General features: G+C 43.6%; 3 protein-coding genes across 8 annotated transcripts in view; all 3 read right to left on the reverse strand.

Annotated features, from left to right (window-relative positions):
* LOC128767863 (disheveled-associated activator of morphogenesis 1-like) overlaps nucleotides 1-3,231 on the reverse strand; it is a 40,337-nt gene extending 37,106 nt beyond the window's left edge. For both annotated transcript variants that reach the window (XM_053880166.1, XM_053880164.1), the window contains exon 1: nucleotides 3,120-3,231. The gene's annotated coding sequence lies outside the window, so the exon portion shown is untranslated. The remainder of the gene's footprint in view (nucleotides 1-3,119) is intronic.
* A 515-nt stretch (nucleotides 3,232-3,746) lies between these two features.
* On the reverse strand, nucleotides 3,747-18,337 carry ppp1r13bb (protein phosphatase 1, regulatory subunit 13Bb). Of its 4 annotated transcripts, none has more exons than XM_053880163.1 (18): nucleotides 18,072-18,337; nucleotides 15,516-15,663; nucleotides 14,740-14,859; nucleotides 14,319-14,389; nucleotides 12,258-12,359; nucleotides 10,708-10,882; nucleotides 10,427-10,626; nucleotides 10,208-10,348; nucleotides 9,821-10,013; nucleotides 9,397-9,519; nucleotides 8,238-8,368; nucleotides 7,742-8,171; nucleotides 6,783-7,570; nucleotides 6,571-6,702; nucleotides 6,350-6,483; nucleotides 5,731-5,897; nucleotides 5,268-5,467; nucleotides 3,747-5,177 (listed from the first exon to the last, which is right to left on the reverse strand). In XM_053880163.1, the coding sequence occupies exons 1-18, from the start codon at nucleotides 18,237-18,239 to the stop codon at nucleotides 5,136-5,138; spliced, it is 3,465 nt and encodes a 1,154-aa protein (XP_053736138.1). In that variant the 5' UTR covers nucleotides 18,240-18,337; the 3' UTR covers nucleotides 3,747-5,135. The 4 variants fall into 4 exon arrangements, with proteins under 4 accessions (XP_053736138.1, XP_053736136.1, XP_053736135.1 ...); XM_053880161.1 differs by having other exon boundaries at nucleotides 6,350-6,504; XM_053880160.1 differs by having other exon boundaries at nucleotides 6,350-6,504; nucleotides 10,184-10,348; nucleotides 18,072-18,336.
* Nucleotides 18,338-22,480: 4,143 nt separating this feature from the next.
* LOC128768293 (adenosine 5'-monophosphoramidase HINT3-like) lies at nucleotides 22,481-25,373 on the reverse strand. Of its 2 annotated transcripts, XM_053881071.1 has the most exons (5): nucleotides 25,268-25,373; nucleotides 25,086-25,203; nucleotides 23,563-23,632; nucleotides 23,320-23,446; nucleotides 22,481-23,243 (listed from the first exon to the last, which is right to left on the reverse strand). In XM_053881071.1, the coding sequence occupies exons 1-5, from the start codon at nucleotides 25,331-25,333 to the stop codon at nucleotides 23,196-23,198; spliced, it is 429 nt and encodes a 142-aa protein (XP_053737046.1). In that variant the 5' UTR covers nucleotides 25,334-25,373; the 3' UTR covers nucleotides 22,481-23,195. The 2 variants fall into 2 exon arrangements, with proteins under 2 accessions (XP_053737046.1, XP_053737047.1); XM_053881072.1 differs by lacking the exon at nucleotides 23,320-23,446.
* Between the last annotated feature and the right edge of the window lie 365 nt (nucleotides 25,374-25,738).

A 25,738-nucleotide genomic window follows, 5' to 3' on the forward strand; every position in this document is an offset into this window, starting at 1 on the left:
AAAAAACTATTTTTTGGTGGTCCACACATACAACAATCTCCAAAACAAATATTAACAGCAAAGAAAACCAGGCCGCCTTGAACATTCACTCTTTAAAACAACACTGCCATCCATCTCTCTTGCAGTGGCTGAGCTCAAAGTTTACAGTGAACCATACTTCCAACGTCAACATTTGCATTTTGGCATCATGAGGACACTTGTTTACAAGTTCAGATGCTTCCTTGGTGTGTAAGGCTGCTGCAGCGTCACACCAGACATCCTCAGTGACTTGTTACTTATGACTCACTTTTTAAGTCGTCTAGGAATCACCTTCCATACTTTACTAAGAGTAGATCAATTGCTGCAGGAGAATGTGTCAATGAAGTTTTTCTGACACAAATGCAAAGGATTTGAAGGACAAAACGTGGAACAACTATAAGGCAACTAGGAAGGACACATTCTGTAGGAGTAATGCAACCTGACAAAGAACCACCAATGAATCACCAAGTAAAAACAGCTGAAAGCTTAAGGCCTCAGCTCAAAGTTCCAGGTGATACCAGGTTGAAAGTCAGGTCATTAACAACTCTGAAGTTCAGCAAACACAGCGTACGATGTGCAGATCCCAACAGGTATTCGCAGTAGCACAGAATTTTCTGCATCAGTTACTTTCCCTGAGGACGGTTGGCTATATACCCTACAGCAGCACAAACAGAGTTGGTGTGTGACAACACCAGGGTGACGTGAAACACCAACAAGTGACCAGTGCCAACACAAACACGGCAGCTGTAGCCAAAGGCGGAGGACAGCAGTGATGCTTTTATATCGTTGGATGGACAGTCAATAAGTTGAGGAGTCAGGTGAACTGGATGTCTCGAAGACAGATGAAGACACAGGCATCATCTGTAATTAGCAGCTGCAGACAAAAAAAACAAAACATGCAATTCCAATGTCAGGGCCTGTCAGCGGCGCTCTGCAAGCCGCCAACTCCCAGCCATGTGGACAAAACAACAGCAGGGTTGGTCATGTCAGACTTTGTTTACAGTAAAAACACGTCTGCACTGTAAGCCGCCTCTCAAGGCAGCGGCCCATTACAAGCACATACAAGCCCCGCAATGATTTTTAATTCTTGGGAATGCAGGCCTTTTCTGATAACCGCCTGACTGGGAAATAAGCCTAGAATGATAATACGCCGATAATCTCCGCGTTCAGATGGCCGACCTGTAGGAGCAAGACTTTTCATTCAGTACGGAGGGAGACTTCAGCTGGGGTCAGAAGAGTAGTATCGTGACGAAATTACTAAAGCTGAGGAAACCCTACAGAGCAACCGTTATCATACCACACTGTTCTTTAATCCAGGATTTGACGTAATAATATAATAACTCAATTTAAATGTATTTATTCCACATAGCACTGTTAATGTTTTTTGTTTTTATTTTTACATACATAATTTTTGCTCTTAAAATATGCATGTTTACAAGTAAAAAAAAACAATATTATCCTTCATTTGTCCCACAGTGGGGAAAGTCATCGTGTCACATTAGCAACATTAAAGGCAAGACACACAATAAAAAAACAACAAAGGTGTACACAAAGAGCTTACTATTCTATTCCATCATTCCTTCGAGGCCACAGCTGTCAGTTTGCACAGTGGTGGACTCTGACTAGACTCATTGCTGGGCATTTTTTTTAAGCTATACAGCGGCACCTCGGTTTTTGAACGTCCCGGAAACAAAAATTTAGAGATTTTTTTGCTTCGGATTTCGAACGAAAATCCAGAACTTGAACGCCCCCCGAAAAAAAGCAGGAAAAAAACATAACCGATCAGCTGACGCCCGACGCGCTTTGTTATTGTGTATAACGCAGCCTCTGTATGCAGATGTGTCCCGTTAGCTACATTTACTGACTGTTGTTTCTTCATATTGAGGTGTAAAACCTTTCCTGTCTCCGCACTGGACCGTGGTAGAGTGTCACAGGGGAGGTGCTGGAGCGCTCACTCCAGGGTTTGATGTCCTGTTGTGGGCTGGAGCTGGGACAGGGATGAGGCGAGTCTGGGACAGAGCGTGACTTGGTTTATGACTTTGTCACAGCCAAACTGCACAGAAGCGCACATTCAGAGCTGGACACGCACCGGGCACCTCTTCACTTCTGGAGAGACGTCACTCACTCGGCAACCCCTCCCACATGCAGCGGCCACACACATAGAGGAACAGCCACCTGCAGCAGACACTCTACATTCACTCCTACAAAAGACTATTTTAAGGAACGCATTATTTCTTTTTCCGTTCATTGTAATGGGAAAAATCCATTCTGATTTCGAACAAATCGCTTCTCGAACGGCCGTCTGGAACAGATTGTGGTCGAGAACCGAGGTACCACTGTATTTTGATTTTTTTTTAGTTTTTTTAGAATCAGACTTGTGTGACTTGGCTGACTTGTGTGGTCCGATCCAAGTCTTGAGCAAATGACTGAAAAGGTTCATGTCAGGCGAGCTAACAGACAAAGGGTTCCACTGTTGGAACCTTCAGGCTGGGGTCAACACGAGCACCCCGACTGGCCGCAAGCCACACTGTACTCAGACTATTTAGGTCAGACAACAAGAAGCCTTCACTAACCACGTGCACCAGAGGTCACACTGGCTGCACATGACCCTGACCACTGTCATTAGCTACTGACCACTGCAGATCCCATTCCTTAATAATAATGGACACAGCAACGCACAACGGCTCGAGACAAGTAGGACGTCAGAAGGACAAGAAAATAAGGTGGGTGTGATTAAAGTTGTAATTTTTTAAGACGCTTAAATAAAAAGAAATAAAAAGACTGAGTCTGTAACTCACGTTTATATTTCCCGACGTTAGTCAGTTGGAAGTTGACCAGCCGGTCACCATAATAGTTAAATATTAGCAAATGAAGTACAAACACAAGCACACGGCGTTTGTTTTGCGGTGGAACTCACACGTCTCAAGCGGACTCATCAGAAGCAACACGCAGCAGCTTTGCTAAACGCCAGTTGTGGCGACTATCACCGGCGCGGAGGTCAGCGCCAACGCCGACACCAGCAGAAGCCAACAGGCGGCCTGCCGCCACTCACGCGTCGGTTACTGCTCCCACCGCTCCGGCACAGACGACGGGACTCTTACCTCGGCGACATGTCTCCTGTTTTCTTGCAAAACTTCATCAGAGAAGAGGGAATGAGACACCGACCGACAGACACGCCAATCCACAGACGACGGTCCCTCTGACTCTGACTGGTTGGACCGGGCAGTGCGTGACGTCATGCTTCATTCAAGCCGCGCCAATGCGCATGCGCGATATCAAGTCAGCTATCAATATAATTTTTAAATGAATGAATCGAACAATTTTGATAGCGTATTCAATAAGTAAAAATATTCAGAAGATTAAACATGAATGAGACAAAAAGTGCTGTGAAATAGTAACATAGTTATAGACATAAGTTTCAGCAAAACTCTTTAAACAAACCGATAATATAAGAAATAATGGAGAGAGAATTTGAATGAAAACGAAAATATTTAGACAAAGTTTGCTATGAGCTGTATTTTGGATGGTATTTCAAGAGTAAAGACTATCATTTTTGGGGGGAAAAAGTGCACGTCACTGACATCTAGTGGTTAAGGGAAGCACATGCATTCCAGTATTTCAATCAATTATAAATAATAAAATGAACGAACTGAAAGTTGTCGTGTGCCATCTATTAACATATCACTTGCAACTTTTAAAGCTGAATAACAAATGATGAATCAAGCAAGTTCATGCCAGAGCTTCTGTTTTATTGTTCACATTTACAGAATTGCATGTGTGAGTACAGCATTTGTACATAGAGCTCACTTGTCCATACAGCAAACACACTTTTTTTTTAGCACACCTCACACTATGTACAGGTTTAATTCATGAAGCCTGGGTCACTTGCACACATGGCAAAATATTCAGTCACTCGAAGGTTCAAAAACACATTGAGATGTTCACTAGAGGTGACAGCACATGTACCAGTCTGTACATGTAGCATAGCTGTGTTTCAGGGATGGCGGGAGTCTGAAAGGGGATGGGATGCACAGTTTGGTGAAGTCTGAATGCAGTTAAATCATAAAATACTTTGGTGACACAGAAACTTTGAATTTGAGCTGTTAAATACAAACGTGATCACTTGTGGTGGGGACAGTGTCAGCAGCATGATGTCAATCCTGAGTGTTTGTGAAGGAGTTTGTCACTGCTGCTTTGAAACCCTTGACTTTTCTGGTAGAGATTTAAGTTTGATTTAACTTTTTCTTAACTCTATTACACACTGAAATATAAAACCATAGAGACGAACAGAAGCTCTAAATTTGTAAATGCAGATTCATCTTCCACCATAGGTTCTATGACGTTTACACACATTTACAGATTGTTAGCGTCGCAGCGATTAATGCATTTGGTTTTAAAAAAGCTGCTTTAACTCTTTTCATCACTTTAGAAAAATAGTAGTTAAATTCATCTTTTAATCTGCTAATATTTTTTTAACAACCTGACAAATTGAATATTGACAGAGTTAATTGATCATTAATACGGACACACAGCTACTGTGCAGCTATTAGCATTTCCGCGACAGGTTAAATTAATACTGTCTGAAAGCATCAACAATTCCATATACTTTCAACTTATTTTTGGTTTGTTAAAGTACAAAAAAAATATCATGAACATAAAATGCCTGAAGAACTTGCCAGTATTTCTTGTTATTTTTTTTGTAGTAGAGGAGTATAGACATTAAAAATGGCTACCAATAAAAATCATTGAAAAACAAAAGCAAAATTCCTGTAATCTTTAAGTGTTGTGTAAACAAAAACTGACATGAAAACATAAGGGGCAGAATGAGATGACAGGGAGAGCAATAAATAATGAGAGGAGGGTTTTCAAGTTTAGGTCTGTTACAGAGCGGATGAGTTCACAGGATAACCAAGTCCAAAGATGGATCGTTCCATCTGGAGTGCTTGTGTTCACATGTGTATGTAAAATAACGTGTCTGTTGCCTGCTGCTTTAGAGAAAAGGAATTTTAAGCGAAGCACCAGGCAAAGGAAGAAGACAGTTGTTGGGAGAAGACGGAGCGCCAGGCTCCTTTTTGTTCTCTGCTCTTGGTTTTGTCCAGAGAGGGGGGCGCCAGACTCTAGGCTAAAGAACGCTGCCGAGGCTTGATCCGTGGATAGAGCTGCAAAACAAGATCATTTTGGAGGTAAATATCAGCCTGTTTTAAATTAATGTAAAACTTGAATGCAAGAAAGTATGATTCGGTTTTTACCCCGAGTAGGTTACGGGGCACATAGCCCTCTTTGTCTTCTAGCTGCGCCCACCACCATTCCGTTTCGTTGTCATCCTGTCGTCGCAGAATGGTGATGGCGTCTCCCTCACCGAAGGAAAGCTCATCCTGGTTCTGAGCTTCGTAATTCCACAGTGCGTAGACAGTGCCCTTGTTCATCACTCCCAACTTCTCTTGAACACCTGCAAAACACACCATTTTTTAAATCAGTTTCCCACCAAATTTAGCCCATAGCTTAAAATCTTATGGACAGGGGCGACCTCTTGTGGTGAGCGATACAATCGTCACTCAGGATAGCAACATATATCTCGATAGCGTTCATATTGCAATCCAAAACAAGTAATAAGTTTGTATTATAAATGTTCAGCAAGTGGATAATTACAAGGTTATTATGGCAAATGACAGCAGGTCTTGAGGCCTGCATCACTTAACACATGGCACTTACCATATAGGAACTGGGAGCACTGGATGTAGCCTTCTTCCATCTCCTCACACTTATCCGCTGCCGTCTCCACGTCACTGATAGTGCTGGCAAAGATGGCCGCCCCTGACTCCACCAACAACTTGCACAGGTGAACACTGTTGCAGGAGGCGGCGCAGTGAAGGGGTGTCCTGAAAAGTTGAATAAAAAAGTTAGGCGCAGAAGATGGAACATCATGAACTGTTCAATCATTCTCAGTAATCGATTGCCAGGCTGCGTGTGGAACAGCCAAAGTGGAGGTCTGAGCAGTCCTGTGGGGGTTAGCCAAAAGGCCTTCTTCCATCTGGTCATCTCAGCTGATCTAGAACAACCTGCTCTGGTTTGAATTTAAACAAACATCAACCTCTCTCATCCTAAACATTTTTATCCATCCAACTTGTGGTTACTTTCATGTCAAGGCAGACGGAAAATAACCCAGAGATGCTTTGTAGTGGAGCAACATGTTGAAAATCTAAAAATCTAAACTTTTTATCCTCACAAGAGCCTGAAAATAACGCTTGTATTTTATGCATGTGGCCATTGAAGCCATCCATCCAGCGCCTCTCTGTCCTGCAGCAGCAGCTCGAGCAGATGACAGACTCACCACCCGTCACTGTCGGCAGCGTTGACGTTGACACCAAAATCCAGCAGGAACTTGACAATATGATGATGTCCGGCACACACGGCATTGTGCAGCGGCGTGATGCCCTCGTCGTTGGGCGTGCTTGGGTTTTCCACCTGGAAAAGAGGAGGTCCCATCTGAGGGAGGAGTGCAAAATGCAATGTTGTAACAGAAGTTAGGAACTAAGCATTTCTATAACCAACCTCGTAGATGATCCTCTGCACGAGGTCGAATTCCCCCTCCAGTGACGCGTCCAGCAGCAGAGCCAGAGGGTTAAACTTCACCCTGAAACCGTGGCCCGTGCGCTCTGAGTCAGGCTTCTTCAGGTTGGTTCGCTACGATAGTATTGGCAAAGAGATTATGGGAGTTATGGTTGGAATAATGTGTTTTGGAAATTAACCGAAAAGACACTCACCGAAGGTTGTGCCAGGATGGTGCCACTCTCCTCAGGAGTGCTGACCTCCGGCACAGGGCTCGGAAGCAGCGCCTCACATTCCGCAGTGTTGTTATTGTTGTCGTTGTCTTCCACTTCCTCACCTTCAGCAGCATCTGCCAGCCCTTCGGGTGGGGGAGGAAGCGGCTGGTTGTCATTAGCGTCAGTAGATGGCAGTAGAGCCTCAGAGCCCAGCTCCTCTGGCCCAGGCGGTGGAGGAAGCGGCATCTCAGGCAAAAGGTTGCCATTGTCAGAATCACCCGCAGAGTCTCCACCCAAAAGGCCTGCAGGATTAGCTGGCTGGTAAAAAGGCGTTCCACTTCCGGCACCATTTCCACCTCCGGATCCACCCCCGCCGCCTCCTTCGATTCCTCCTGCCAGAGTGTTGAACCTCTGATAGAGTAGCTTTTGGATGTTAGGCCCACTGGGACCTTCCGGTTCTGTGATGGAGCTGCGTTTCTTCAGGGGCCTAGGAGCGTTGGCAAGCTTCTTACGGAGCACCTCAAGGTCGGCGTCACTTTGGTAGCGCAGTGGGGAGTGTACCATTGGTGTTAGCTTCGTGGGACTCAGTGGGCGAGGAATGTTCTCCACGCTGGGCGGCGGGGCTGATGGCTCCAGGTGCTGGAAGCCCTCCAAGTCATCCAGCTCTCCATCCAGTGCATCCTCGCCGCCTGGTGGACCCTGAAGCAAAGGGAAGGCTCCCCCTGTCTGGCTGAAAGGTAGAGGCGATGGTGGAGTGGAGCTGGATGGAAGCACTGGCTTGCCATAAACTAGGAACAAGGAAAACAAATGAAGTTGCACATAAAACATGGCATTATCAGCACAACCAGTTTCCACATTTTGCTCAGCAGATGAAAAGACAATGAGATTTTGGCAAAGGTGTATGGCAACCCAAAATGAGATGAGTGAATGATTGTCATGGTGAGGCACTGAGCCCTTACCAGCTTTGAGGGCAGGCTTCAGGGGCTGACTCTTTGGTGCTGCCTGCTGGAGGTACATGTGATAGATAGAGCTGGAATTCATGGTGGCTGGTCCTTTTCGAGGGGACTGAGGGCGGGACCCTCTGTCTGGAATAAACGGCCGTACAGCCACAGCAGGAGGAGGATCAAGGCGCTCGCTGATTCCCGGCGGGAAGAGCGGAGCATTGGGTTGGAAAGTCGGGCTTGGCGGCACTGAGATACGCTGCTGAATTTGCTGTGAGGACGAGCCAGTCGCAGGTGGGAGGCGGGGCCAAGCGGGTGCAGGTGGGTTTGGGAGCGGTCGAGAAAGTGGTACATCCTTGCGGCGGTCCAGGGAGCTAGCTGAGTTTGCTGAGGTAAGATGGGAGCCGTAGGGTGGAGGCTGAGGCTTGGAGATGGCAGGTGAAGACACCTATGATGAAGAGACCATTTTCACCCACATGTTTAAGCAGCTTTTCTTACAACTTTGAGCACAAACCTTGTCTGGACCTCCTGGGGCGACGGGGGATGAAGGGGTCTTGCCCTGCGTGTCGCTCCCAGAGTCTCTCCTCTCTGGAGGTTTCAGGGTGTTGCTGGTTTTTCCCAAGGCAGGCCAACCACTTTCGTTAGCTACAAGACAAACGAAACATGAGTGGAATGTGTCAAAATGTTAACTTCTTTTAACACAGTCGGGTTGAAACTACCAGAGCATGGTCAAAATGGCATAATTCTTTCCCATTAAGTCCAATTTATGCAGTTTTAGTTCAACACAATACACTCGTAATACCATATGGACCAAGCACGGTGGAAGAAGGCGTGTCAGGATTTTTAAACATATATCCTATTAACCAAAAAAAGAGGATTTGATATTGAAATTACAGCTCAAATCATGTGAATTGAAACAAAGTTTATGGCAAAAAAAGAATGAAATACATAAAAACATTATTAAATGATTAATAGGACAAAATCCTGAGAATTACACAGTAACAATGATGGAAATGGATGATCCTTCATCTAAATACTGCGATCAATACATGTTTACAATGAATGATGCAATCTTGTGTAGCAGAGAAAAATTGTCTTCCCAGATATTTAACATAAAAAAGCAAAACTAATAAAAATGTAAAAATGACTTCAATGATCTGATGTCTATTTTATTCAGTTGCCTTCATAGAGGATTTAAGGATGTCTGTGGGTTTGTATCATCTCCAGCTCCAATTTGATTGTAGTCGATCGGGTCGTTTCTTGCTTTTGAACTGGTGATGTTACAAAATAATGAATTTGAACGAGCTTGTTTGACAAGGCACACAACTCACTGAACCTTCTCTGAAGTACACAAAGGTACAGGATCTTCAATGTGGCATTAAAGCTGTGATGGGTTTTAGTAACTCAAGCTGTTTCTAACAGCATCATTATAACCACAGAGGGAACAGAGAGAGAAGCCAATTTGCTGAGAAAGTGATTATTCCACAGGCGTCTCTTTTGGTGATCGTGTTCAAATCTCGATCCAATAAAAGCAGTAAGCGGATCAGGGATTCAACTGCAACATGATCAAGCTGGCGTAAACAGTCCAGCACACGCTCAGGATCCTGTGTTTGAACTGTGGGAGAAGGTTCACAAGGTGCTACTGCACCGCATCAGCAGCACTAAGCACTCACGGGACGTCCCATCGGAGCCAGCTGAGGCTCCGGGGCCTGATTCTGGAGGGGGCTGGGAAACTGGGTCCACAACGATGTCTAAATCTGACACCTTCCAAGTGGCAGGAGGCTTTCGCACACCGTCTACCCCGAGAAGCCCACCCAAGACCCGGTGAAACAGAAACATTGAAGACAGTGAGAGAAAAGGGGCAGGGGGAGATGACACAGAAGACACGACACAGTACACAGGGGGAAAAAAAGAGATTAGAGAGAAAGGACAAGGAATCACAGAAACACTATTCAGGCAGAGAATCTACAAAGATGTCAGGTAAGAAAAGGACAGTATCACAGAGGGGTATTCAGTCACCAACTGGTCGTGCGTTTCATGACAACAAGGTCACATCTAAACTTTACTGGGGTCAAGAGACTCGTAAATTCGACCAACCTGATTTGGCGCGGCCTTGATTAGACTGGTTATTAACGCCCAGAGACTGCGGCTTCAGGGGGTCAGGTGGTATAGCGTAGTTTCCCTCAGGTCTTCCTGGGACAGGGACTTGGATGTACGGTCCAACAGCAGCCACGCGACCCAATGTGCCAGGAGCTGGCTGGGGGGATGGAGGCCCGTTGGCTCTGTTAAGCTGCAAAGAGAAGGCTTTAAAATTCAGCATACTGACAGGCACAAGAGATGAATGGATGAATGATTCATCTGGAAAGGTATGAAGAACCAATGGAGTGATCCCAGTGATGGGAGGCAGAAGGTTAGAAGACAGGTTAAATGAGGCGATGTGTTGAGCGCTCCTAGTCTTACAGGAAGGTTCTCTTTTTGACGTGCCTCAGCTTTTTTCTTGTAGAGGCGTTCCCTCAGTTCACTGATGCGCTTGTCCATGAGTGTCACCTCCATGTTGCGTTTGTTCAAGAGCTCCTTCTGTTGCTGCAGCTTGCTGTTCTGCTCCTGGTTCAATTTGTTGCGAATCTGAGGAGCATTAATGAAGATACCATTCTCAATAAATAGAAATAATGTGATGCGGTTGTCTTTGCCCTCTTGGAGTACCTGGAGCTCCTGGTAGAGCTTACGCAGTTCCAGGGCGGCCGCGCCAGTCACTTGCCCTCCCAGAGTCGTCTGGATGCCGTTGAGCTTCCCACGCCGCAGGTCCTCCAGTTGCAGGCTCAGCTGCTCCACCCTCAGCACAGCAGCTTGCAGCTCAGCTTGCTTCTCTTGGAAGAGACCGCTGACTTGCTCGATCTCTGCCGCTGAAAATGAAGGCATCAAGTGAAATCGACCATCTTGTACTTTTTATTGCCCGCTACGTCATGACGCTCCTTCACACGTACACAAGTTGCCGTTGATGACCTTGCTGTAGTCCACCTGGCCTCTCATTGCCCGAATTTTCTTGAGCTTCGCCTCTTGACTCTCCACACGCTCCTTCAGCCGCTGCAACTTCTCGCTCTCCGAAACAGTTTGCTGCTGACGCCGCTCCTGCTGTTTCAGGTAACGCAGACGCTGCTCCTGCAGAGACATTTCAGTTTAATTATCTTTCACTTCACAGCCATGGCCGACCCCTGATCTGCTGCCAACATGAAAACCGCCCCCTGTGCAGCATTGCAACAAGAATCTAAGCATCTATCATATACCCTTTAACACAGACATGGGCAAAGCGCGGCCCGATGCCTGCTTTTTCGTGACCCATTTGACGTCAGACTAAAACTATCACTAATATGTCCTAATTTTTCAAGCTTTTTCAGTTCTTTCTTTTAGTCACCACCATCACTTCAGCAGTAAGTAGAGCATGTACTTGATTTCGTCTTTTCAGGGGCCATGTTTGTGTTTTTCTTGTTCCTCAAAGTACGTTGAAGGAATACAGAAAATATAAATCGGCTTTTTATCTTGAACGTGCAATCCATTTATATTGAAATTGAATGCAAATAAAATGAAATATTTCAATAGGTTTCGTGGCATATTTACACTTCTTAGTATCCTTAATTACATTTCATCTTCTTAGGTTCATTTTGTCCTTGTTATTCAAGTATATATTTTAATAGATATTTTTCCATCATGTTTTGTAGTCATCGCCGTCTTTCTTTTGGCATGTTGACCCCTCACAACCGTTACAGTTTCTAGTGTGGCCCTTTAGGAAATTTAATTGCCCACCTCTGATTTAACATCAATCATTTACAAGTTAATTATAAATATCTGTTGACACTGAAGGAATGGAGCAGTGAAAGCGAAACAGCACTCATGTCGTAGCCCATCGTGTTCCCTAAAGGGTGCTAATCTGTCTATTGTGTGCACTAAATGAAATGCCATGCAGTGTCAGGACTGTCTGACGGCTAAAGACAAAAGCTTGGATGACTTCATTTCTCGATCCAACTGAGAACTGCTCCAGTTAAAGTCCTAAAATAGGAGGAGACAGGCGAACGTCTCCAGACGACTCCCAGGCCCGGAAGTGGAACAATAGTTCAGACATCACAACTAAGACAGCAGATACGTGTTTTTAGACTGGTCACTAGGCCAAGAGCAGTCACAGTCAACTGAAACCTTCAGCTTATCGTTGAAAATGTGTAGTAAAAGCAAAGCCTGTATGGTAAATTGAAAGGCTCATTATTGCTGGAGACACGTTTCACAGGGCCAAAATCGGATGCCTAAGATGAGAGCAAACTCAACGCACACAGCCTTTCTAGTTACATAAAACAGAACATAGTATTGTTAGACAATCAGCATATTTAATCCTCAGGACACAAATAGGAGATAAGTGAAACCAAATACAGAAAACAGTTAGTGCTTTATAATGTCTTTGGCCCCCTCTCTAGTTTATAAGCAGCTTATCTTTTTATATCATATTAATCAGCGAAAGCCTCACACTGGAGCTCAAACTGAACTCTACCTTTGCAACAAGCATCTGCTGCTGCGCCTCGATCTGCTGCTGTTGCCGTGTGGCCATCTCCTGCAGCTCCGTCAGCGTCAGCTCCACACGCTGATTCCCCACCTATGTGTGCACACAAAGAGAACACAAAGGATAAGAGCTCAGTATATACACAACTCCTTAATATGAGCAGCCTGCCCCTGATACCGACACCAGTAGCTGTTTCTATTCCAGTTAACTGACACCAACTGAACTAAAAGATGGTTCAAACCTCAGGAGCCATTTTATGACTCTTGCAAGGTCATAAGAAGATCATGTTTGAATTCAATATTTAATGTCAAACTTGACAACTTGGAGGTCATTGTAGCAGAGCCATTGTGAATCACAAGCTCTCAAAAAAAACATTATCTGTGATGACACTTTCATGGCAGTTTGTTAAGTGATGTTTTGAGAGTCTTTAAACACGTCACATGAGCATGACGTGGCAGAGCTGTAATTGTGCAGCTGCAGCCAGACCAGACGGCTCATTAAAAGCACATGGACAGTCATTTAGCTTGGCCAAAACAAACTGTAAATCAGATTACAGTCTTTAATCAGTGCCACAACAGTGGATATTTACTGCGCTCCTTTAACTGACAGTCAACATGAAGCAAACTTCGACGTTTAAACCCAAGACGAAACAAAGCCGATGAGATTTATCAACCAGACAACATGACAAAACCCATGCAAGCATGAGGAGGAACACCACACAGAAGACACTTAAGTCCCCAAAGAGAGACCTACAGGGCAGACATCATACAACCTTTTATTTCATACTGATAAAGTGAGATACTTTCATCACGAGGCAACATCTTGAAAACCATAGACGTGTCATTAGGTATTTCACTATTACTCATTTAGTTGGAAACAATCTTCAAGTTCATCCAAGCAAATGAGAACGGAATGTTTTTACGCCAACAAGAGTGAGTGTCGTCCTATTTCGGGCAGGTTTTTTGGGCTGCATTTATTCACCTGCCATTTGTAATAAAGAAAGGATGTCAGGGGAAGACTTGGAAGGGGGAGGGAAGCGGTGACGCAACTGAGGCCAACACGGGCGAGGCCACTGGCACGCCACGCCACGCTCAAATGCACTCAGGCGACGCTGCATTTGTGACAATTTACCCAGTGGAAATACAGACTGCAATGAAAGAGAGGTTCGCTCACGTGAGATATTAGGGGAAATTTTCCACCTCTAACGCATCAATATCAAACTACACTTCATAAATATTAAGAAATGACAAATCATATATTGTTTTACGAGCAAAACCCGCCACTTCCTCAAGGCCACCTCTGCACCTTTCAAGACTTTATTAGAGAAGATTTGCGCTGCCTGGTGTGGAGAGGAAGCCCCAGGGGTTATTATGCAGTAGCCCGTGATAAAGCCACAGCAATGATCCTCTTAGGGATCTGTTATATCATCCAGCATGTTGACCAATATAATCCTTTAAATCAGATATTAGGTAGTGACTTGGACACAATGAGCCTCCACACTTAGGAGGTTAAGAGGATGCAGCTGCTCATAATGTAGCCCTTTTTAAATAAACAAACTAGAAGAGAGAAAGTAGAACTTCAGTGGCTTTGTATGACCAGATATTTTCTTTTAAGAAAGACTTCTCGTTTTATTGACCAAATGTATACTTTTGTGAAGGTCTTTTATTGGAACAAATTAAACATGAAGTGTTGGCTTTGGACTGGCATGACCTTTTTTAAAGGAATAGACACACAATCCTTCTACCTTCTGGTGTCTACACCCTTGAGGTCGAATTAGTTGCGATTCCTTGAGCGCAGCACTTTCCTTTTGTGAAAACTAGGACAGAGAATCGGACAGTGAGGGAGACCGAAAAGGGCAGCGTGCCAGAGGCTGCTTTTATCGGACACATTCTCCAAAAGTCCAGAAACCAGAGCTTAACATGCAAAACACTGACAGGGAAATACCATCAGTGTCTGACGGCGTCTGCCAACACGACATGGTTGGGGATAAATAACATCATTGCAAGTGTACAAATCATTTGATACTTCTGCAGGTTTACATGAAAGCCTCACCCCGTTCTCATTATTCTTGTCTCCGCTGCTCCCACTTCTGCGGGTCGTCTGATCTTGAGACTGCTGACTCCCTGTAACAAGCACAAATTACCGACTTCTTAAGTTACACAGAAAATAACAAAGGCATCTACAAACTTGTGCACAAACAAGTGTGAGTACAGCAGCCAAAGGATGTCAGCAACCGTTTGTTTGCTCGGATGTGATTAAACAGAACTAAAAGAGTAACATATCTTGTGACAATTTTAGCTCTCAGAATTCTAAATGAATTATTTCCAACTTTTCATTAATAATTATTGCACTTGAGACGAAGACACTCCATAACTAAAGCATTTTACACAAAATATTTAAGACCATTTGTCTTAAATAGTCTAGGAATTTTTAAGAATTGAAACACAAGACATTTTTTTGATTCCAAGCTCACCCTGGTCGCTGTTTTCAGTGGGTGAATCTTCATGCCGCAGGAAGAACTTGACCTCCTGTTTCCGAGGTCCCCATTTCTGCAGATGTTCATACATCATGTGCTCAAATGGGATAGCTCGCTCTGCAAAAGCAACGGAAGAGATTTAGAAAAGAACCTAAAGATAACAGGCGGTGGTCGACCAACAATGAGGGCCAAAAGAAGAGGTAGACATTGCGTCAACTTCAGCAGAAACACAAACAAGAAAAGAGTAATGTGTCACCCAAATTTGAACTTTGTTTGGGTGGGAGACGGCTGTATTGTTAGTCACTAGCCGCACATGATTGCATAACGGGGGAAAATAAAGCCCTTGACTGCATAGTTCAGCAGAGGAGTGGCCCCTCAGAAAAAGTGCTGATAGCACTGTTTGTCTGTGCAGCTCTGGTGATGGAAACAGCAAAGTAAAATTTGTTGTGACAGTGCTGGGTTCCATCCCAAAATGGGATTCTCCTGAATTTGATGTTGTGCCAACCCCTGCCTTTACTTATAGAGCATTACAAAGCGGTATATGAATGCATTTCGAGAACCATAAGTCACAGGAAATCACACAAAGTATGCCTCTAAAGCAGAGCAACATATAAGTGAAACAAAACGGAACAGAAAATCACAAAACAAATGTAACTTCACGATAAAGGTGCAAGCTGTTAGCAATGAAAAGAAACAGTATAATAAAGTGTGTGTCTGCGTCTATGACAGAGGGATCCAAAGAGCTCAGCATAATGTTGAGAGGAACATCTTACCATTGCCTCTCCAGACCTCAGCCAGGTGGCAGCCGCTCTCACCCGGCTCTTTGCAGAACTCGACAACGTCTCGACATGTTGTCTCAGGGGTGATGGGCACCTCCGTCATTGCTTGTTCCCCATCACTGAGGTACACCGTCAATATCATCTGAAAGGAAGAGACAAAGTTAAACAAGTAGTTTCACACTTAGATTCACTCAGCAATAGATCTATTCTGACCACAACAGTAACAGCATGGAATCTTCCGCAGCAGTAATTGATGCACCAAAACTCATGATAGTTGTAGCAACACGTCAGTGCATGTTTCACTGGTGTTTATGATTAGAGCTCTGCATCGTCGCGAGCGCACATACTTTGTATTCAAAGGAAGAACGTAGTATAACATGTCGATGCATGTGCGCCTCAGCCATGCGCCTCAAGGGTTTAAAGATGGAAAGAAAGTTGTGCGGGTAATTGATACTTCCTTCATGTAATAGCTGCTTTAAGAATGCATTTTCTAGAGACCTCACAAAGAGTTTTGCACACCTTCGGGTAGAATTAAGTTAAGTTCACAGATTGCATATCACTTTGCATTCAACTTCTTGCTGGCATCAGTCAATTTTCTATTCAGTCCCAGAACTAGCAGAACAGCACTAGCAGCCATAAACTAGTCCTCTTTGCTTTGGTAGCAGTTCCGTCCCTTTTTTGTGACACGCCCTTTGGGTCTTCGAGAAACATGTTTTATGACTGAAACACGTCAGCTGTTTGAAGGGTTAAATTCAGGGTTAAGCTAAAGGTTATGTTAAGGTCAAGAACTTTAGGGTCGAGATGAGAATTAAAAGCACCGGTGATGGATTTACATTTCAATGTCCAGATCTTTCCATGATGTTCAAAACCACTTCACTGAGTCACTGCAATGCCAAGTCATGTACATAGACACCCAGGGTCTTTCAACATTTCCTAACAGAGGTTGTCAGCCTTCTCCACCAATACCTATAATCATCAACCTCCCTAGTCACGTGTGCTCACTATGTACTCATTTACCACATCCATCAACCTCATTGGTTGTCTTCCTCTTGTACCAGGCTTCACCTCCAACATTCTTCATCATACACGTCCACTTTTCTTGATGCAGTCAAGCACATCAGCAGCATGAACTGCCCCACTGATATACTCATTTCTGATGGTGTCCTTTCCAGTAACTCTGAAGACAACTTTCACCAGACCTTTGAATTATGGCTTCTAAGTTCTAATTTATCATTTTTTAAATGGCATCAAATGAGTCATGTTCGACATGATACTACCTAAACTAGGGTCAAATATTATGACGTAGGTAAGCAAGCCTAAGATAGGTCAGAGATAGACGGAAATATTGATAATTCTTCAAGCAGTCATAAACTTCTTGCCATGAAAATACACACCTTGAAGCTGTCTAGGCGAGTCTGACCTTTAACCTTATCCGACAATGAATCTGGCATGCCTTCAGCTTGTAAATGCGTGAGTCAACAAAACAAAGTGAAAACATCATTCAAAACCAATTATATATTACATCAAAATTGGCAATATAGTAGGACGGAACCTTCTCCACATGAAAGACTTTCTAATTGGTGAAGGTTCATATAGCTCTATGAAAAATGCGTTGGAGCAAAGTCCAAACATTGACAGGATCCTTCCCAGAGGGGACAGAACATAACATTACCACAGAAAAATGTTAAATATTTATAACCCGTTCAGTCAAAATGAATCAAGTCGTCAAGTCAAACACGAAGAAAGTATTGGCCAGTGCGCATTTTGGAAAACATGCAAAGATGCCTGAGTTTATACAACTTAGCATGTGGCCCTGAGGTGCTGCAATAGTTTGTGTCACTGCTGACTTAAATCTAGCTTTAGTCACCAGGGCGTCCAGGAGCACGACTGTGGTCGACTCTCTTAGTCACAGTGACACATTACAATATTTAGGTGATTCACAAGCCTTTTAAGTCTCAATTTATTTTGTTTGATCTTGGAACATCTCAAACCTGTGCTTCATTTTCTATTCTGTCTGACTTTCTATTGTATTTTTATTTTGAGTTGATGCATCACATCAGTTGTCAAGCACATAGAGATGCTACCTGTAATAAATTCCATCAGCGTGAGCTTTCACATGGTCATAGTTGATAAATAACTATATATCAGAATTTTACTTAACCTGGATAGTGGTTGATGGACACCATTAAAAAATGGCACTAAAGATTTCTCACATTCAACATGGAAGCAAAATAAGTAAAGCCTATAACACTTTAATGCGGATAATCTGCAGCATGAACTGGAATCAAAATTGAGATTATGACTAGGAAAGGTTAACAACCTTTAGCACACCATTTTCAACAACAGAATCATGACTGAGAGGAGCAGCATCAACACTCAGAATTAGTGATGACCAATATTTTTACAGTGAAATTACACCTGTCTGACAACCAAACATTAAAGTGGATTAAGGCTTCAGTCACTATGAATTGCCTTCACACAGAACGTTTTAAAAAATACACATGCAAGACTCCAGCAGCCCAGTAGAGCGACCACGAGAGCAATACCGACCCCCCTCACAAAGGTGCGTCCTCCCATGGTCCTAGCTCTTTTCACCATCCTCCTCTTCCTCCTGATCACCTTCTTCGGTGGTCGATGGCAATCTTTTGCCCAGATGGAGTTCTCCTTGGACAGGCTAACAAGGCCGCGCAGCACCAAAGTCACAAACCTCTTCATCATCGTGGCGCTGCTTTTGAGGCAGCGGAGCAAACCGTTATGTCATTCTGAACTGATCTCAAAAACAGGCTGATGCGTATATTAGAACGGTGCAACGGAGGAGACTTGGGAGGAAATACACTTGCTGTAAGTGTATTTCAGGGAGGGTGGGGGGAGCAAGCGAGAGGCAAACAAACAGTGATGGGAGAGAGAGAGAGGGAAGGAGAGGCTTGACTGAGCTGCAACCCAACAATTCATCCTGCAGGAATGGGACCTGAAATTGTTCAGCACATTAAGTCGGGCTATAGAAGTCTGACATATTCCAAATATAATACCGTCCTCATCACCACCAGGTATTGCTGCTGCTACTGTCTGAAACCATCAGGTTTAATGAGACCTAAACCTCCTGACGCAAGTGGAATTCCAGCAGACCTTGGCGGACAACTACGAGGCTCACTAGTATACGGACACCAGGAAATAAAACTAACATCCTTTTACTCAGCAACTCTTAGGTGAATATTCTGAGAATATGAATAGATGCTAAAACAAATCTTGCTGAAGGAATATTTCAGTTGCCTTACATTATTAACTTCCCTTTTATAAGCATTATGCACATAGTTATTTAGTAGCTATATAAACTTCAGTTATTGACCTTAAGCAATCATAAAAGAGTTTTGTTTTTTTTTTTGTAATTTGTAAGGATTTTTTTTAATCTTGTGAGAGTGCTTTCAAGAAACACTGATTAATTCCTTTTGCCCTTTCTAAGCCGGTTGATCTTTTGCGGTGACCCCCCAAAAGGGGATTAGCAAAAGAACTTTGTCTGGAGACTGGTGAGTGAGCTTACTGGGTCAGACACTAATAATAGAATCATAAACTACTACAGAGAATAACGTGCAATGTTTACTATTCCTTCACGTCATGCTCTGGCCAGCGCCACTGGGTAAGATTAATGGCACTTGACAATCGTCTCAGCTCAAAAGTTTCCCATAACAACAGGGCATTAGTCGACGCAGCCTGCCAGACCTAGATCTGCCACCGTGCCATTGGCTGCGGGAACCACGCGAGACCAGACAGCATAGCCACTGTTTGCTCCAGTGAATCTTTGACTCTGATATCACATCAATGCCACGGGGTACAAACCTTACCAAGTCTACCATACACTGTGAACTTGACGGTTTCAGGAAAGACTTGTAGTTGACAACTCAAACAACATTCAATAAACATGAACCACCAGCATTGACGGTGACGTGCAATTGAGACAACTGTAACCGGCATATGTTGTATGTCCCCCTCCCTTGGGACGGAATGGTCTGTAGGCACCTATCCCACAATTCAGCACTGCGGTCTCAGCACTAACTACAACAAAAGAGGCCTGAACAAAGCCAGACTAGAACATGGGAAGCTACTCAGGTGTTCTATTCTGTGGAAAATATCCTTTACAATAACATAAAGGAACATAACTGGATAAACACACAAAACTTAAATAAGGAGGATTTAAGAAAAGAAAAATAGGGAGGAAATATAGGCAAACTATATGCTGAGTTTGAGCCAAAGAACACCTGTTGGGGTTACGAAAACAGTGCCACAGGAAATGAATAATTAATACTTTTCACTCTAAGGATCACCTGTCTATGTTTGAGGACCCAATCGGCAACCCAAGGAGCACATTGGAATTAAAAAAAATGAATGTCCCGCATTAGAAATGTTGTCCCATCCTTTTTATGGAGAATCAAAATATAATCTCGACACTTTAAAGTTCTGGTTTTGAAAGTCAACACTTATCTGTTGCACTTAAATACTGAATAAATATTGTAACTGCAGTACACCTCTGTTGAACTTGCATGTATGCGCACATGTTTGTCTAGCAACAACACTCTGCTAATGAGGTTGCAAAACTGTTATATTTGTTTAAGCACAGACAAGACCCAAAGAAAGCAGGGTGTTACTAGACTAGAAACAGATTTTACATTTAAAGACGAGAAAGCACGCGTTAGCTGTAAACAAGCTTAAAACCTCGACAGAGCTGAGATAGACTGTATTACAGCTTAACTACCTACATATGGAGGGACGTTAATGTTCCATACACGATCATTTGTAATTTGTCATGTTTTGTCGGGATTTAAAACGCACATTTCACTGGAAAAGACACCTGACAGGATAGTAGAACTCACCGGCATCATCGTGGTCGCTGGGTGGGTTACAACAGCATCGGTGAAAACGCTGATCTCCGACGGCCCCACCGAGACCCACCTTGATGATAGTGGACTCTGGATGTGTGTCTACCGTTTGGGCCTCAGTTCTCCCTAAAAAAAAGCAAAAACAGGGTTGCGCTTGCTGAGCAGGAATTTAAACAGGACGCGGTGGCAGATAGGGAGCTGGTGTTATTATCGGGGAGATATTTAAATGGTCCAGGCGTGGCTCGGTGCAGTTGCTGCGGCTACAAACACGTATGATAGTCAGCCACAATCTAAACACACTAGTGCTCGAAAACAGCCATAATTCTATTGTTTTATATCACCGCATGACAGCTATACTTACCACTGTCAGAGGCGATTCATCGTTGGAGCTCAGCTTCTGTAGTGCTAAGCGTCGATAGCCTGTTAGCCAATCCAGCTGTCAGCCAGTTAGCTTTCACTCGCGATGATAGCAGCTGCAAACGGCGATATTTCCTCTCGTAGCTTGTAATGTTTGTTCACCAATATCCTCCGTAAATCTCCAATTTCAACGGCGCCACGTTAAAAACATGTCCTCCCAGAATACGTGTCTGTATTTTAGAGTACGCAGAGACTTCTCGGTAGCCAGCTAAGGTGGCTAGCTGAGTGAAAATACAAATAGCACGAGGGGCGGGGCATGAGAGGGGACGAACGAGGGGTCGACTTCTTACGTCGACTTGCTGTTATTCAAATGACGCATTAATGTTGACTAGATCTTTGTGAATATGAACGTTTGTTATCGATGAAGTCAAATCGAAGACAGTGGAATGAAAATAATCTCGTCAGAGGAAGGAATCTTGAGCACCGCAGCAACTGAATCAACAACAAGAATTACACTGTTTATGTCAGAATCAGAATAGAATTTATTGCCATGGTCAGTGGGGTTTCCACCAACTAGGAAAGTGCTTTGAAATAAAGTGCTGTTAAAAAATAAAATAAAATAAAATAAAGGCTGATCACACATTCAACAGTCTGATGGCCGAGGGGAAGAAGCTGTTCCTGTGATGGGACGTTCTGGTCTGGATGGACCGCAGCCTCCTGCCAGAGGGAAGAAGAACAAACAGTCCATGTCCAGGGTGAGAAGAGACTCTGATCCGACCTGCACGACTGTGGGTCCTGGAGACATACAGGTCCTGAAGAGGTGGCAGGCTGCAACCGATCACCTTCTCAGCAGAACGTACGATGCGCTGCAGTCTGCTCTTGTCCCTGGAGGTGGCGCTGTAGTACCAGACAGTGATGGAGGAGGTGAGGATGGACTGGATGATGGCTGTGTAGAACTCCACCAGCAACTACGTCGGCAGTCATAGTTTTCGTAGCTGCCTCAGGAAGAACATTCTCTGCTGGACCTTCCTGATGAGGGACCTGATGGTTGGCTCCCATTTGAGGTCCCCGGTGATGGTGGTTCCCAGGAAGCAGAAAAAGTCTACAATGGAAATGGATAAACCAGCCAACATGAGAGGGGACAGAGAAACTGTGACTCTCCTGAAGTCTATGATCATCTCCACTGTCTTCTGGGCGTTGAGCTCCAGGTTGTTGTGGCTGCACCAGGACACCAGCCGCTCCACCTCCCTCCTGTAAGCCGACTCATCTCCATCTGAGATGAGCCCCATGATGGTGATGTCATCCGCAAACTTGATCAGCTTCACGGCCTGGTGGCTGGAGGTGCAGCAGTTGGTGTAGAGGGAGAAGAGCCATGGAGAGAGAACACAGCACTGAGGAGACCTGATGTTGAGGGTCCGAGTGTCGGAGACAGTCGTCCCCAGCCGCACATGCTGACTCCGGCTGGTCAGGAAGGGAGTCAGGCACGTTGAGCTGGTGGAGCTTGTCTTCAAGCAGAGCTGGAAGAATTGCGTTAAAAATTTTGGATTTTTTTTTGGAAATTTTGGAAAGTACCACAAAGTGGTGGGAGGTATGGTTAATGTTTTTGTTTTTATTTACAGAGAATCCTTTTCATTTACTTGCTATTCTATAGTCTGCATAAAAAAAGGTTTTTAAAAAAGACTCACAACGTAGAGACACAGTTACAGTAAAATGTTTATTACAAAGGTTCCTGTAGGATGAAATAACTTAAGAATCATCCCTTTGCATTGGTTACCTGCCAATTACATATTCATCATTGTGATTTCACCCATAAATTAAATAAATTTAATTTGTCCACCCTCAACACAATCTCCCAATGACAAAGTATCCCACAAAAAATAATTAAATAAAAATAAATAAATAAAATCTGGCACAAATGCCGCCGATTATTAAAGAATAGTCTTTGATCCAGATCCGCAAAACTGGATAATTTGTTCCTTGTCCCATTGCACATATTTACTGAAATTTTTATGTAACGTTTCAAGTAAAACATAACCTCGAATAAATATAGCCCACAAACACATAGACTTTACTGACACCCAGTGGATTTGTTGTGTAATTGTACATAGATGACTCATTGTAAAAATGTGAAACAAAAGATGAAGTCAGACGTTAAAAATATATCCACGGACAGAATGAATCGCAGCAAATCTGACAATCAGTGAGAATAATAAAAAAAATCATAAATACGTGATTCAGGAAATATATTAATAATTTAAAAAAAGTGGTATACATTTTTTCACAGGGCTGTAAGGTAGCCTATTTTTAACACATCCCACTTCCAGCATCAGACTTTAATGACATACAAGAAGAATGAAAATCACATGACTGATAAAAAGCAACTTAAAGTATTTCAAAGCAATATGTGTGTAAAAAGATCAACAGCAGTGGATTCTTCTGCTTATCTTCACTTGATCTTGCCATTTTGTCCCAACTGAGAAAGTGCCTTATCAACCTGCAACAAAGAGCAGCACAGAATGAAAGCACAATTCGTGAAATAAATGGAAATAAATGTCAGGAACAGGACTGACAGTTAGGAACCAGTGAGACTGAGGTCCATAGCGTCGTAGTGCAAAGGGGTTCATTTTACTTGTTGGAGCAAGTGCATGAAGGTGAAGATGAGGAACAGAGTTGAACGGAGGGATGTGGAATCCTAACCTGTATAAATATAATTTGTATTTAAAATATTTTTAATTAAAATGATACTTTTAATGGACATGCTTAAATGTACAAATTCATATTTATTTTTTTAGCCAGAGAGAAATGAGTGGCACCTTATATCTTCAAGATCTTTGACGTCATTCTTCAGTAGCACACTCTGTCCCATTTCTTTCATTCGCTCCACTGGTGAACAAAATATAAACACAATGGCAATAAATGGATTTCTCCACCCTAATCACAAGTCACACGCCATCACCACAAGTTTGTCATTTAACATATGCCTGTCTTTAGACAGCGTCCTAGCAGGGTGGAATCAGAAAGACTTCATTAATCCCGGGGGAAATTTTGTTCGGAACTTAACATGCTCTGTAAACAAAAATATGATATGCAAAATACTGTTTTTAACAGACATTGTAGGAAAGAGGAAAAGAAGGCTGTGCACACGGTGCACATCAGAATCAGAAAAACTTTATTAATCTCAAGGGAAATTGTGTTTGTAACATGCTCTGTACACAACATATCACAATAAATTAAAAAGAAATAATATAAGAAAGTGCAAAAAAAGTGATACAAAAGATCTTAGAAAAACAATATGCAACAAATGCAGTTTAAGAACAGAAAATGTGCCAAAAAAAACCCTTCATTGTATTTATTTCAGGGATGAATTGTATGTTTTTATTGCCACAGGAAGAAAGGACCTGCTGCGGCGCTCGGTCTTTGAGTTGGGCAGTCTCAGTCTATTGGTCCATGTGCTTTTGTATTGGACTGGGAGCTCATGGAGGGGGTGGGTGATGTTGTCCAGGATGCTCCTTAGTTTCAGGAGCATCCTTCTCTCCATAACCGTCTCCAAGGAGTCCAGTTTAACCCCCTCCACATCACCAGCTTTGCTTTGTTGAGTCTGTTGAGACTGTTAGTGTCCGCCACCGTTAATCTGCTGCACCAGCAAACCACAGCAAACAGAATTGCACTGGACCACCGACTCTTAGAACATCCTCAACATTGTCCCGCAGACGTTGAAGAACCTGAGCCTCCTCAAAAAGTAGAGACAGCTCTGACCCTTTTTGTAAAGTGTTCTGAGCCCAGTCCACTTTATTGTCTATGTGGACCCCAAGACATTTATAGTCCTCGACCATATCCACATTGACCCCCCTGATGGAAACAGGGGTCACAGGAGACTTGGTCCTCCTTAGGTCCACCACCAGTTCTTTGGACTTTGCCACATTGAGCTGCAGATGGTTCAGCTCACACCAAGCAACAAACTCCTCCACCACAGCCCACTGTACTGAGTCTCCTCACCCTTGCTGATACATCCAACTATGGCAGAGTCATCAGAGAACTTCTGAAGGTGGCAAGTAATATACATGAGGACGACCATGGACGCGGGTTATGTAAGATTTAGGTTTCACTTCACACATATTGATCATCGTAGCAATAGCATGAAATCATGAAGTGAAATGGAAATAGGGTGAAAGGTCACAGACTAGGAGAGTTCGGGAATTTACACACTTATCTGAAGACCAGCGTTCATTTATGATAGGGTCAAAGTTCGACTGAGATCGACTTGTCTAACAAATACAGGCTGAGAATCTTGGCTCTCTTCTTTCATTTTTGGCTCGAGGTGGATTCTGAGACTCACCCAAAGGTACATCTTTTCCCTGCAGGGACTTGCAGTCCTCGATGTGTGTCCGGGGAATGATCAGGTAGTGATGCGCGGCGCCGGGTTTGACGTCACGGAAGCAAACCAGCTCGTCATCCTGAAACACGCTCACCTTTAGGCACCTTTATGCTCTCTGTCGCTCAAAGACGACCTCGACTTACACTCATAAGGATTTCAGTGGCCGTCTGTCCATGTACAATGAGGCAAAAGTCACAGTCAGGCTCCATGTTGCGAAGTTGTTGTGGTGGTTACAGGGCGTGACGGAAGGCAGGCAGGGAAAATAGTCGAGCTCAGAGCCGATTGGGCGAATGACCTGCTGTGTTCAGGGAACTTGGGAAACTACAACTCTGTAGTAAGTGCCGAGCTTTATTATTAAGTTTATATTTCAGTGTAAATGTAATTGTGTGTTTTTATGACACTATAAAATAGTTGGAATCAATGTTTAGTTCAGTGGAAGAAGGTTCGATAAATTACTTTAAGAAGGCAAAAACCCAACAAGACACTAGACACATGAGATTCCATGATCGTCAGGATTTGGTTTGCATTTGGAATGTTTTTTGACGAACTTTATGACGTTTATGACATCCACGAAATTAGTCATGTTTACGTTACGTGGGTTGACATCAGTTTCA

This window comes from Synchiropus splendidus, chromosome 12 (genome assembly GCF_027744825.2).
Source record: "Synchiropus splendidus isolate RoL2022-P1 chromosome 12, RoL_Sspl_1.0, whole genome shotgun sequence".
NCBI lineage: Eukaryota > Metazoa > Chordata > Actinopteri > Syngnathiformes > Callionymidae > Synchiropus > Synchiropus splendidus.

Coding starts and splice junctions, on each gene's coding strand:
- ppp1r13bb (XM_053880160.1), bottom strand. CDS start 18,239: ATGATGAAGAGGTTTGTGACTTTGGTGCTGCGCGGCCTTGTTAGCCTG. Junction 8,369..9,396: donor TGGCTCCGATGGGACGTCCC/GTGAGTGCTTAG, acceptor TTTGTCTTGTAG/CTAACGAAAGTGGTTGGCCT. Junction 6,703..6,782: donor CCATCCTGGCACAACCTTCG/GTGAGTGTCTTT, acceptor ATACTATCGTAG/CGAACCAACCTGAAGAAGCC.
- LOC128768293 (XM_053881071.1), bottom strand. CDS start 25,333: ATGGAGCCTGACTGTGACTTTTGCCTCATTGTACATGGACAGACGGCC. Junction 25,204..25,267: donor CCACTGAAATCCTTATGAGT/GTAAGTCGAGGT, acceptor AGCGTGTTTCAG/GATGACGAGCTGGTTTGCTT. Junction 23,447..23,562: donor AAAGATCTTGAAGATATAAG/GTGCCACTCATT, acceptor ATATTTATACAG/GTTAGGATTCCACATCCCTC.